Raw genomic sequence first — 14,910 nt, forward strand, 5'->3', positions numbered from 1 at the left:
TGAGTACCTCTTTAGTTCTGGTCGTAAAAATACTAAAATATATTTCCCATAGGAAGGCACGAAAATTGTACACTAACAGGGGTGTGCCAGCTATGCCAATCAAAACCGCCCAAAAGTGCAGTTTTGCATTAAATATTGCAGACCCTTCAGCATATTTATCAGTTTTTTGAAGTTAGGCATAAAATTCATGCATTTGAACTGCTTTAGTTTGTCTGATTTATTTTTTGCATTTCAAAATCTGATTGCATCCGCCTCTGCAGAACTCGATAGTTTTAGTTTACTAACCACTTTAATAATTAACTTTGTTTTGAACATTATTTTCAACACCTGTTCTATATTTTTTCGGTAGTAGAGGACTTAGTAGCTTGTTTTTTGCCACGCCCACTCGAAAATTTAAATCCAGTTGCATCCAAATTAATTCAAGCCAATAACCTTTTTTTTTTTTTACCAGTCTTTATCTTGGGTCTTCTAAGAGTTTAGAAAGTAAAATTGATCTGCAATTTTGATTGGAGTTGATTAGGATGGCGATAGAAAGCAAAAATCGAGGGATTCTAATGCTTTAGTAATGAATATGCAGACAATGCAAGTTTTTCAAATTCAAGCAATTTCCCCCCCCCCCCCCCCCATATCTTTAGCATTTCTTAAATTTTTAGCGGTCATGTCAGTTCAAAATGTAGAGACAAATTTGAAATATTTATTTCTAGGGAATAACAGGAATTACGTGAGATACATCACAGGATAGAGGAAAAGTTTTAAGATCCAAACTATTGGATCCATTCAATATTTACAGAGGCTTTGCGGCTTGTGTATGAAAGAACGATGGTACTGCACTGCAGCAAAATTGGATCAGGGACAGCGGTTTATCTGAAGAGGGCAAAACATTTTTTTTTCATCTTAAGTAGCCTTAAAAGTTCATCAAGTTAAACCTTTTGCAGTTTTAATCAGTAGGGCTGCTGAGAGCCAAGACTAGTCCGTTCTTCTGCCCTTATATAGAAGTTTGGTAAGACCTCATTTGGAGTATGCTGTTCAGTTTTGGTCTCCTCATCTTAAGAAAGACATTATTGTATTGGAAAGGGTTCAAAGGCGGGCTACAAGGCTAATAAGTGGACTTTCACACTTAGACTATGATTCCAGGCTTAGAAGGCTAAAAATGTACAGTCTTGAGCAAAGAAGAGACCGAGGGGACATGATTCAGTTGTTTAAATTTATTAAAATGAAAGATGTTATGGGGCTAAAGTTTAGCACTGAAAACAGGACAAGGGGTCATTGTTTTAAGCTATTTAAATCTCAGACTAACATGGATATTAGGAAAAATTATTATTTTAGCAGAATAGTGGAACCTTGGAACAGCTTACCGGAAGAGGTGGTAATGAGCAAGGGAGTGGATAGCGTTCAGAGAGCCATTGATCTTCATTGGGGACTTATAAACTGACTAGGACCAGCCTAGCTGGGCCCAGAGCCTGTTGCTGGTCGTCACTTTTGTATTTGTATTAATAACCTTATCCTTTAGAATCTACACTATTCCAATTCTATGCTGGTCCCCTAGTTTCCAACTAGGCTGTCACACCCGCTGGGGGGCCCTGTCAATCAGGGTGCATGTATATACCATCTATTCCTGCTACTCTTCAAGATCTATGAAGTTAAATTGTTGCAGCAGTGAATTCAATAGCTATAGTTGGAGCACACCTAAAGTGGCAGCATGGTAATGCTGTGATGAGGATCTGCAAAGCCTTCACAACACTAGTAGCGTAACTAGGGGTTGGCAGGAGTGGCTCTCTCCAGGGGCGCAGCAAGCCAGGGGGGGCGGCATTTCAACTAATTTAAAAAAAAAAATTTAGTTCCCCCCCCCCCTTTTTTTTTATTATGATTTTTTTTTTTAATCATAGAATTTGAAAAATACAAATACAAATACAAAAGTGACGACCGGCAATAGGCTCTGGGCCGAGCTAGACTGGTCCTAGTGCTGAAAAATGCTTTAAAAAAATGAAAAAAAAAAAAAAAAACTTGCAAGAAAAAAAGCTAGAGACAAACAAAATCTACTGAGAAGGAACATTGGGCATCATTGAAAACAATTCTAAAAAAGAAAAATAAGAAAAAAAAATACAATGCTGCCTCCTATTTGTCGAATCAACTAATTAAAATGTTACAAAAAATTTTTTAAAAATTGGAGGTTGCAATGACCTCCGGTGACTTCCCATGTGGGCGACCCTGTAGGGGGGGGGCGCAATTAATTTCTTTTGTTCACCAGGTTCGCTAGACCACATAGTTACGCTACTGCACAACACTGCAAGGTTGTGTTTGCCCCAGCTATAAAGACTAGTTTTGTGCGTGACAAAAATGAACTACTGATTTGGCATTCTTTAATTTATTTTCATTCATTAAAAATACACACCTAATGTGTGTGTTTTCTGGACAACCCTGTACTTAGTAATTTTTGAATATTTCTATGATAATTTTTGTGGGAATAAACCTTTTAATCTTTTCTTTCTTTGTTTTATTTTAATGCTTACATAATAGTCCCTGGTAAGTATTTTGTTGTTTCTTACTTGCTGTGAAAAATCCTAAAGGATTTGATTAAAACTACACATAATATTCCGTTTTGTCGCTAGTGTTTTATTTTTACTGTCTTCCGAAGCTATAAAGCCATATTTCAACTTTTTCATGAAAAATGTCTCTTCTATATAAAAGTATTATTTACTAACTCACTAATATTAAATACAGTGAAAAACGTTTGATGCAACAGAGAGTGCACCAAATTATTTCTCTTGTTATGTGAGTTTTGTTTGAAAAAAGATTTGTGCAGTAGTCTCTGAAATGACATAAAATTACAATTTATGCAACGCGTTTACAGTGTATTAAAAAGAAAAAAAATTAGCAAATCTTATGCTTAGGTGTTGTATCTTTCCAACAAAGCATTAAAAATACATTCTTTAAAAAAAAAAAAAACATTTATTATTGTGGGTCTACCGTTTTTCTGAAGCTCATTTACAAATTGCACGTTATCAATGTTTTTAAAGTGCAATGTTGTGCTCCTCTCTCCAACTCTTTCAATGTGCAGGCGTCCTTCGCATAACACGGCACTTCTACAACACAGTTTCGATATTACAGGGTACAAAATTTGCAACAATTATAACACAGATTCAATATTTCATGGTACAAAACTTGAATTGAATACTGCATGGTTTGATATGAAACGAATTTTAAAAGATTGATTTTTTTTCTATACACTGTTCAAAAAATTACTAATGAAAAAGTCTCGTATAACACGGTTTCAATACTACACGAATTAACTAGGGTTTCCAATCCCGATCCCGAATCCCGCAGGATCCTGCACGATATTTAGCGGGATTCCCAATCCCACAAATTTTTTTACATTCAAGTGTTTTCCAGCTTTTGCCGCTCATAAAACGATTATTTTCACAAGCATCATCTGAATGTAATCTTCTTCCTCATATATCTACAAGAAGAGCGAGTAAAACAGTTTGCCTCATATGACCAACAATGGATTTACCATTTCAGAACACAATAAAAATAGAGTATATTTTTCTGAGAATGAATTACTATTCTCATTCGGAGGTTTCAAATTTCATACGTTCAGCAATTGAGAAAATGCGTAAAACTTTTGAGCATTTTCAAAAACTATTACGAAAATTAAAAATCCAGTAAATTAAGCTTAAAAAAATGGAGGAAGAATTTTCATTAAGCACATTACTTTTAGAGTAAAAATCCCTTACCATCCCATACAAGCGGCACACTTTTGCTTACCAAACGATAATTGCTAATTAGGATCTGGCTTTGTAGTACTTTACAATTGCTGTACGGAATTCAAGAAGACTACTAATTCAAGTAATAAAACCAGTCCATCCTAAAAAGCACAACTTTTTCTTTTTGTCATGAAAATTTAATTTTTTGAAGAATAAAGTCAATCCCGTGGAATTGGCACCTTACAATCCCGAAATCCTGCAGGACTGAATTTGGCACGGGGTTGGAAACCCTAGAATCAACCATATTATACAAGGGACACCTACGTTCCTCATTTTAGCATTTTTTAGGAATTTGGCCCTACAACAAGGCATTCTTCATCTGTCTCATCAGTTTTGTCCTCTCTCTGTTTTCCTATTTTCTTAGTTAACTTTTTTGTAAAACTTTGATTAAGCAAAGCAGTTCCAAACATGATCCCTGATTCATGAATTGATAACATTAAACAATGTAACTGTCACACAAAACAATTTCAACTTAGAAATAAGTATAGAAAATCAGGATCAAGTGATTTTGATAGTAATAAGTGGTTGATAACATTAACCGTGATCACATTAAGAGGAGTCTACTGTATTAAATTGCAAATTATATTGTTGGGCCATCCATTATGTCATTTTGTGTTGAGCAATTTTTCATGTGTTGTGTTAAAGGTATTTCACTGCATAGTTTTTGTATTGGTATAAAATTATAACTTATTTTCACTACATAGTATTTTCTGCCGTGGGAAGGTAAAGCACATTATCTGCAAATTTTTCTTTCTTTTTTTTTTGAGCAATCACGATTGTTTATTGCTTTTATTTGATTGTTTTTGGCGCATGCTATCATTTTATTTTCCCACCGCCACCCTCCGCAACACACATACACACACGCATACATACAGACACCTACACACACACATACACACAACTACCCACACATTCATGCCTGCACACAGACACAAACACATATGCCTACACACACATACACATACCCCCCCCCACACACACATTCATACACACAACTACCCACACACTTATGCCAGCACACAGAAACAAACACATGCCTACATACACATACCCCTACACACAAACACACATACCCCCCCCCCCCCCCCACACACACACACAAACATACATGCCTACATACACACACTCGTGATTGCAAAAAACATAATTTGAATTCAAGATGTCAAAATTCAAATTAATTTTTCTTTTTTTGCATTTTTGTCATCTACTTTGGTTTTTTGTACAAGCTTGCTTATTTGGCTTCTGCTGAAAATGAAGCACAAAAATCGCAACAGATTCCAACATATCCCTATTGCTAGTACAAAACCCAAAACGTGTTTCTTCAAATATCTCAAAAGCTCTATCATTACAAACATTATGCTTCTTTACCTTCCCCATGGCAATATAATGAATGTTATCTTATAGTACAGTGTTCTTTTTGCCATACATTTCAATTTGTAAGAAAATATAGCTTATCGGAAAGTGTATGTCTTCATCAGGTGATAAATTTCATGTGTTTGTATGATATTCAAGTTTCACTAACTGCAATTTTGTTACTCAAAAAATACATTTATGTCACACCCATGGTGGTTTGAATCTTGTGTAAAGTGAACAAAAATGTTTTAATGTTATAAGCTTAACCAAATCTCATAAAAATTGGAGTACAGGCATTAGTTTTAAACTTGATCATTATTTTAATATTAAAAAGCCTTAATAACTCAGTACATTGTTCCCGACTAAAAAAAAAGAAAAAAAAAACATATTTCATGTGTGTCTTTTGCAAATAAAATTTAAGTATTGGTGTAGTCTTTTATTCTCTTAGGACTACATCTGTACCCATATAAAAAATATATGAAAATTGTTTGAATTGATACTAAGATTCAACAAATGTTTCTACTTACTAAGGAGAAAAAAAAAACTTATGTTTTGTAAAATTGTTGTTTTAAAGTTTCTTATTAAAATGCAGTTTAGTTAAAGTTATTATCTGAATGTTGTGCTTTCGTTAGTCAATTGTTATCAAAAAAATTTCAGCTTAAATTTTCTAGGAAAATTTTCATTAATGCTGTGTTTTGCAATTTGTTATAATGTCCATCTCTTCTTAAGTTACTCTAACAATTATTTATTATGCGCGAAATCACTCACTAAATGTATTTTCTAATGTCAAATGTGAGAATAACAAAGTTTTTTTTTTTTCTTTTTTTGACAATTTTTTAGCAAATAAAGTTTCCCCCCGAAATTATTAGTAATAGTTTCATTCTCAAAAACACTATCCTGAATAATATTTTGTAAAAGTGGAATTTCTACTAAAACATCTGAAAAGATACGATATTTTTGGAAAAAGTGACAAAATTAAAAAATATTTTTTAAAAATAATATCTTTACACAATTTGCTTCCTGTTTCCTCTTGCTTTCAAAAATTTTGCGAACTTATTTTAGTTTATTAACTATGTCTTTTGTGATAGTTTTTATAGTTAAAAACTGTGAGAGAACTGGGGTGGAATAGTGTCTATATACATTTGTATGAAAGCTAAGTGAAGACTTGTGCTCTCTGACCTCAGAAAACTTCATTATTGATAGCTATTGTAAAACATATTTAATTAATTTCTATTTTTAAGTTTTGTATCACATATTGAATGGGTTACAAAAATGTGCAAAAATTATATTAGCAACTTCCTTTTTCTAGTCTCTTTTTTTTCCCCTTGCATCTATGTGAATATAAAGCTTGTTTTAATGAAGAATGGGGAAAACTTCATTTTAACAACAGGAGGCTATTTGCAATTCTCTTGCACTAAGATTTTTGTCCTTTCAGTTATCTTTTTTTTTTTTTTTCCAGCAACAAGAAAGTTGTGAATATTTTGATTTCTTGTGTTATTGGTATAACCTTTTCAAATAAAATTTCTTTTAGTAAGGTTGTTGATACACTTTAAAGTGCTTATTTTATGAAACTTATTTTTTTACAAAACTTACCAGCATTTTTAAATTTCAAAAAGAATTACTTTTCAGAGTTTCATGATAGGCCAAAATTTAGTACTATTACAATCTATTTCATACTGTTCTATCCCATTGCAATGCATCAGATAAAACTGATACATTATCAATCAGACTGTAAATGATGATTAAGTGTGCTAAATATTACAGCATTATATGATTTAAATGTATTGCAATACAAGTTACAAAGTAAGTTAACAAGTTTCTTTTGTATAAGAATAATTCATCAAAACTTACAAAAAAAAATACTGGGGAACTTAAATGTGTCGACATCATGATTTCAGCCAAAACTCTTCTTCCACATTTATATCAGAAGTGCCCGCCAGGGGAGCTGGCGGGAAGGATGGTACTGACTGTTCCATCGAAATTTTTAGGAGTGTTTTTGAGTTATTATTCACTTTTATGAGTTATTATCACTATTTATATACTTATATCACATTCTTGGGGTTCTTAGTGGTATTTGGGGATGGCACCCTTGTTTAAATAAACTTGCTTCAGTTTCTTTTTGACAGTTGAAATATCTCCATTCTCTCTCCAAGGAGGGGGCGATTGATTTCAGATACTTACCCTTTTACAAATTTCCAAACCTCTACCTCTTAACCCCATGGAAGATCGTCGTAAATGAAGGTTTTTTTCTTTCTTTCTTTCTTTTTTTTTTTTTTGGAACTTTTATTTCCACAAAATTCCGGTGGAGTGAGTCCCATCTTCATCGGTGTCCTATAATTGCCTTTTTTAGACTTCAATTTAAAAACACCAAACCCCATCTAAGAGCGCACAAAATGTGAACTTTTGGAATTTCGAAAAATTTCCTGTACAAAGTTCTGATCCCTGTCACTAAATTGTTAAGAGATGTGCCCCAATTGCGTTTTTAAGACTACAATTTGGAAAAAATTCCGAGGGAGAACCCTCTTTTTTGTAACATTGTTGAAGATCGTCTAAAATTACATTTTTGGAACTTCACTACCAAAAATATGCCAAAGGGGAGTTCCTGCGTCTTGTCTCAAGGAGGGGGCGATTGCCCCTCCCTTTTAACCATCCTTGATTCTCTCTTTTTGTACTTCTAGTATCTAATAAATGAAGTGGTGCTCTCATTTTGTGCTTTGCTATCCCCTCCCAGATTTCCCAATGTTCCCTCCCATAATCTGTTTATGATTAACCAAAATTTAATATTGGAAAATATAGTAATCTTAAATAGAGCTAGACTACAAGTAGCTAATCCTAGATCACTTAATGTATTCCTGTTTTTAAAAACCAAAGCATAACCCAGCAAGAATGCAGCTACCTGGTAAAAATGACAGCTCAACATCAAAGGGTGATTCCGAGGAACCATTTTCGGGAACAGAAACTTATTCTGCCAATGATGTTGAGGATCGGGTAGAACAGATGAAAATATCTTTGTGTCCTCACGCTGTGAGTAACTCGTGTCAACTGCTTGCTGTCTCTTCCTTCGTTTTATTTATGCTTTGCATGTAGTTGCAAGCCTTAGCTGATAAAAATTTATCTTTTCCTCAAAGCTAAATTGAGGCAGTAAGAAGCAAAAGGGATGTTACACAATTTTTCACATTGAGTAAAACCCTTTCAAAGCTGAATGAGGCTTCAAATTTTCAAAATTAGGGGTGAAATATATGTAAGGACGTAAGGGGTAAACAATGTGGATGGGGCCCCGCAAACACCATTTGTGACTGCCCCAAAATTTATGTGCACGCCCCTGATCCTAGGTAGGCTTTTATTGAAAAGTATTTCTAAATAATACTGTATAGTAGTACAGTCAAACTTGCTTATAACGAGCGCGAAGGGACCACAATATCTGCTATTTATAACCGAGAGCTCGTAAAAAGCGGGTTCAAAAAAAATCATACAAATTTATAGATGCATGCTTTGTTATTTTTATATTTTTATACATTACCAAAGAAGTTGGTTATTTGATTTGAACTGTCTTATTGTCTCTTGTTATTGTTTTCAAAGAATGTGGGGTTCGAAAAACATTGTTGCATTCGTGGCTTCAAAATAGTTTGAAGTTTTTCTGCATTTTAGAAGCTGAGTATGTCGAGGGATATTTAACTTCAGATTCTTCACATTTGTTGCTATGGGGTCGCTTTCATTTTTTTTTTTCCACCTTATCTCTGGATTTTCAGTTACAATATCCTAAAAAGTATATCTCGAAAATGGTAACATTCTCTTAAACAATTTTTTAAAAAAATCCTCCTCTACATCAAAAATTTACAAAAAAGGTCTTGTCATCACTTGTTCTCATAAATCTAAAGAAGTTCTTCTGCCCTTATATAGAAGTTTGGTAAGACCCCATTTGGAGTATGCTGTTCAGTTTTGGTCTCCTTATCTTAAGAAAGACATTAATGTATTGGAAAGGGTTCAAAGGCGGGCTACAAGGCTAATAAGTGGACTTTCCCACTTAGATTATGATTCCAGGCTTAGAAGGCTAAAAATGTACAGTCTTGAGCAAAGAAGAGACCGAGGGGACATGATTCAGCTGTTTAAATTTATTAAAACGAAAGATTTGCACGGGGCTGAAGTTTAGCACTGAAAACAGGACAAGGGGTCATTGTTTTAAGCTATTTAAATCTCAGGCTAACATGGATATTAGGAAAAATTATTATTTTTGCAGGGTAGTGGAACCTTGGAACAGCTTACCGGAAGAGGTGGTTATAAGCACGGGAGTAGATAGTTTTAAGAGGGCCATTGATCTTCACTGGGGATTGTAAATTGACCAGGACCAGTCTAGCTGGGCCCAGAGCCTGTTGCTGGTCGTCACTTTTGTATTTGTATAAGTTATGTCTTATTTCTAACTTTCGGTTAAATTAAAAATGTTAATGGGATTTTTCAAAAATAGAATAATCTTTTCTGAGAAGGAAATCAACATGCATTTTTTGAATTGCAAAAATATTGCTCGCTTTAAGTGGGATTTGCTCGCAGTCTTGCATAATATAGACGAACGCGCAAACGGCGTTCGCAGAAAATTTTTTGCTCTGCAGATATTTTTTTCAAACTGCTGACGTTAATTTTTTAAAAAAATATTATTAAGGGAATTTTTTTAAAAAAAAAGCTTATTTCTGTTGAAGCCTTTTAAAGCACATGTGTGAAAAAAAAATGGTTTTGGTGGGTTTCATTTGTTGAAAAAGCAAACTTTATGTTATTGTAAAAAAAATTAAATGATTTCTTAAAGCACTTTTTTTTTTTTTTTGGCCTCTTTCATATTAGAATATAAATTTAATTCTTTATTCAAGTGTGATTTAGGCAAAATAATTACTAGCAGAAAATTTTCCAGCTAGGATTTGTGTTCGCAGAAAGCTTTTCATTTTATCTAAGTCTGTTTGCTCGTTATATAAGTCTGTTATATCTAAGTCTGTTTGCTCGTTTGCTCTCTGCTCGCTCGCAAAAATATTTCTGGGAACATGAATTGTTTTGCTGATGATGTCAAAGTTATGGGGACTGTAGAAAATGAAGAACAAGCAAATCAGCTGCAAGAGGATCTAGATCATATTACGGAGTGGGCTGATAAATGGGGTATGGCTGTTAATGTTGGGAAATGTCTAGTGCTACATTTAGGGCATGGAAATAAGTGTACAAGTTATTATTTGCAAGGTTCAGTCATTAGTCAGGCAGACAAAGTTACTGATCTGGGGGTCCTAATAAGTCAGGATTTAAAGTTTAGCCAACAGTGCAGCATTGCTAGCAACAAAGCCAATAAGATGCTTGGGTTTATCAATAGATCTATTTCAAATAAATCTAAAGAAGTTCTTCTGCCCTTATATAGAAGTTTGGTAAGACCCCATTTGGAGTATGCTGTTCAGTTTTGGTCTCCTTATCTTAAGAAAGACATTATTGTATTGGAAAGGGTTCAAAGGCGGGCTACAAGGCTAATAAGTGGACTTTCCCACTTAGATTATGATTCCAGGCTTAGAAGGCTAAAAATGTACAGTCTTGAGCAAAGAAGAGACCGAGGGGACATGATTCAGCTGTTTAAATTTATTAAAACGAAAGATGTTACGGGGCTAAAGTTTAGCACTGAAAACAGGACAAGGGGTCATTGTTTTAAGCTATTTAAATCTCAGGCTAACATGGATATTAGGAAAAATTATTATTTTAGCAGGGTAGTGGAACCTTGGAACAGCTTACCGGAAGAGGTGGTAATGAGCAAAGGAGTGGACAGTTTTAAGAGGGCCATTGATCTTCACTGGGGATTGTAAATTGACTAGGACCACTCTAGCTGGGCCCAGAGCCTGTTGCTGGTCGTCACTTTTGTATTTGTATTGTATTTGTATTTAAAAGCGAGTTTTGTTCCCATAGACTTAACATTGTACCAATCAAATCTTTCTGGTTTTCTCGCTAAATTGGAGCTCTCGTTAAAACAAAGCTCGCTATGAGCGAGTTCGACTGCACCTACCAGCACTACTAGTACTATCGCTTGCCCCAAAACAGAGGAGAGGGTCACCTACTATTTGTACTGGTTATCTCCAAATTTTCAATTTTAGCATTTAACATCCCTTTGCTTCTCACTGCTTCAGTTATGTTTTCAAAGATACTTATGCACTGTTTCTTTATAAACAAAAGTGATTGTAAAAAAAATATTGTAAAATCTTACGTCTTCAGCTATTGTTAACTGCTTTATGATTTCATTTTAATTTTTTGCTGTATGAAAACATGCCCAAGTGTAGTTATTTATTTGTCTTGTAATGAGGAAGACCTGTGTCATACATTTGTGGCTAGATGTTATTGTAAATTGATGTCATAAAAATTTCATTTCTGGTTTTGTTTTCATTTGAGTTTTGTTAAACTATGCTTGAATGCATGAATTTACTTTTATGTCAGATATATTTCATTGTTTTTGATTCAAAGCCTGCATTTATTTATGATTTTTTGATCAGCCAGTCGTGGTAAGCTGTTATTCTTCAATACGTTTGAAATTATATTATACGACATTACTGACTGTCTTATGTTGTTGCATGAAATCCTACTATGCAAATTTGTATTGTAGCACATTTTTGAATATTATTGACTATTTTCGTTTTGTTACAGTTTTAATGTTTTGGCAGCTTATAAATACCAATCTGTTTTGAATAAAGTTGGATGTAGACTATATTTTTACCTGCAATTATAGTTATGGATGTTGTATTCTGTTCTGCCCACCCCTTCCTGCATTGGTTTTCTAATTTTATTAGCTGTGATGCATCTTCTATGTAATAGATTTTGCACATTTTGAAGTTCATTTGTTTTTGATATTGTATATTGCCTTTGTAAAAATACTATAGTATCACTTCATTCAAGGGCAATGACAAGTGTTTATAGTCTGTTTGCTACAATGTCCTTGTCCTTTTATCTTAAAAACAAAATTGTGAATTTGACTTCTTTATATTTCAAACCACCAGTGAAGTGTTGCTTACGATTTGCTATTTCTGTTCTAGGCTCCAGAAGGTGAAACTCAGCCAAGTACAGAAGTCGATCTTTTTATTTCAACAGAGAAAATCATGGTTCTAAATACGGACTTGAAAGTAAGAATTTTTTTTATTGATGGAATCTTTAAGGAGGAAAATAAGAGTAAAAACTGTCAAGTGGGAAATTAAGTGGAACATGGATTAGCCATGATTTATAAGAAAAAAATTTTTCTTTATAAATTCTGGACTAACATTTCGCAAAAAAGTATACACACTGCAATTTCTTGTAGCTACTAATCTGACTAGAATCTTGTAATTAATTCTAACAGTTGAGTTGTGCCTAAGAAAAATCTAGATTTATTAGATCGATTTTAGTGTTATCTAATAACATTTGAATTATAATACTATTTTGTGTTTGTACATGGCCAGATACTAAGCTGTTCATTTTGTCTTTTTTTTCTTATTGAAATGACTATTTATTAAGCTTTAAGCAGCCGAGAAGAAAAGTTTGGTTATAGTTCAATTTAATGAGTGGAGGTGGATTTCCCTTGTATAGAAAACCTGAAATCAGTCTAAACAATAACTCATTTATTCGGACAGTACAAAAAATAAACTATGTTTTTATGCTCTGGACATCAAATTATGCCCTAACACCCTTTTGAATAATCTTTTTTTTTTTGAGCAATCACGATTGCTTATTGCTTTTACTTGACTGTTTTTGGCGTTACGCTGATTTTATTTTCCCGCCAGCACCCTCTGCAGCATCACCGTCGACCGGCTCCTCACGATGCTGCTCCTATAGCGAAAGCCGTCTCCAGGTTGCATCCATATACTACACACACACGCATATATAAACTACACACACACATATACACAAACACATACACACACACATAACTACCCACACATTCATGCCTGCACACAGACAAAACACATATGCCTACACACACATACACATACCCCCCCCCCCACACACACACACACATTCATACACACAACGACCAGCACGCTTATGCCAGCACACAGACACAAACACATATATCCTCTACACACAAACACACATACCCCCTACACACAAACACACACTCCTACATACACACACTCGTGATTGCGAAAAACATAATTTGAATTCAAGATGTCAAAACTCAAATTATTATTATTATATTTTTTTTTAAAGTTTTTCTAAATTTTCAAATTGTTGTCTTTATATCATTTTATTTTTTATTTCCAACAAGCTAGCAAAAGAAAATCACTTGTTCTGCCATCCAACAAATGGATGAACTGCATGTGAAAAATAAGCTTTTTTTTAAATCTTTTGAAAGACGGAAAAAACTGAGTTTAGAAGACTCATCAATAACACAAGTCTCAATTCAGAAAATCATATAGTTCATTCCAGATAAGCTCCACTTCAATGTCAACTTTTTACTATATCTAATGATGATCCTGTTTTTTTGCCCTACATCTACAAGAAAATATGGGCAAAAAATCAGCTAAAAAACACAAAATACTAAGCCTAAAATTTTCTTGGTTAAAAGGTTAAAATTTGAGATTGAAGATGCAATAAGATGCACCGTTAATACTTTCTTCCTGGACCATGCACTAGAATGTTGTATTATGGTTTAAAGTTGAATACAGTATTGGAAACACCACAAGCACATAAGCACTTCCCTTTATGTACGTGGAGATAAAAATTTATGAATTCAGAATTGTTTCACAGGAGTCATAAACCTCGAAAAAGCTTCCAATGCTGTTTCCTGTTAAAATATTTATTCTTAATTTCTCATTTCTGAGTATTTGTAATTTCGCTAGTCACAAAAAAATTGTAATTAATATAGTAAACTATTATTAGGATCTTTGTAGAGGAGCTCTCTTAAAATTTCATTGAATGATTTTTATGCAGAATAGTAGCATCACTTTTAGCCTGGGACATGATTCAGTTGTTTAAATTTATCAAAATGAAAGATGTTAATGGTTAAACTTTTGCATGGAAAGCAGGACAAGGGGTCATTGTTTTAAGCTGAGTAAAATGACTAATTTAGTAGGGTTGTGGACACTGGGAACAGCTCACCGGAAGAGGTTGTAACAAGCAATTGGGTAGATAGCTTTAAGCGAGCCATTGATCTCCTTAAGACTAATAAACTAACTAGGACCAGCCTAGCTAGGCCTAAGTCCCCTATATAGACGAGCCGACGCATCAGCTTAAGATCAGCCGTTTTGGATCGGAGTGGTTGTCTTTTCTGGCAAGTTATCAGGTTTGGTGATTGTTTCACTGAGAGCAACTATTAGCGGCAGGTGAATTGTTTAGTAAATAAAATGTTATTTTTCGCCAATTCGACAAAACCCAAAACTTTGCTCTGGTAACCCTAGCTCCACAACAATGAAAAATCCGACCAAAAATGGCTAAACTTAATCTGATGTGTCGGCCTTTATATGTAGCGGCTCTAGCTAGGCCCAGAGCCTGTTGCTGGTTGTCATACAGTAGAAGACCGTTATAACGCCGACCTATATAACGCAATTCTCTATAAACCGCACAACTTTTCAGAAATAAACAATAGGTTTTGAAGTCAAAAAACTCCCTCTGGTTTGTCTTGCAAACATAAAAATGGTTAGGAAAATTAAATTTTGAAACAGTTTTTCATCTTTCCATCTTAATTCAAAGTTTTAAAATGAAAATTAGTGTTCACAGTAAAAAGAAAATACCAGCAGATGGCTCTTGAAAATGCAGCTGTTATGCAAACGATGAAGCTAACAGAAGTGCAGGATAATTCACTTTCTTTTGATTGTGAAAC

The 14,910-nt window shown here is 34.0% G+C and overlaps 1 protein-coding gene across 1 annotated transcript in view; it reads left to right on the forward strand.

Moving 5' to 3' along the window:
* Positions 1 to 14,910, forward strand: part of LOC129225234 (uncharacterized) — a 395,408-nt gene that overhangs the window by 361,317 nt on the left and 19,181 nt on the right. The window contains exon 9 of the mRNA XM_054859808.1: positions 12,152 to 12,238. Within this exon, the coding sequence (XP_054715783.1) occupies positions 12,152 to 12,238 (87 nt within the window). The remainder of the gene's footprint in view (positions 1 to 12,151; positions 12,239 to 14,910) is intronic.

Source organism: Uloborus diversus, chromosome 6, assembly GCF_026930045.1.
Source record: "Uloborus diversus isolate 005 chromosome 6, Udiv.v.3.1, whole genome shotgun sequence".
Taxonomy (NCBI): domain Eukaryota; kingdom Metazoa; phylum Arthropoda; class Arachnida; order Araneae; family Uloboridae; genus Uloborus; species Uloborus diversus.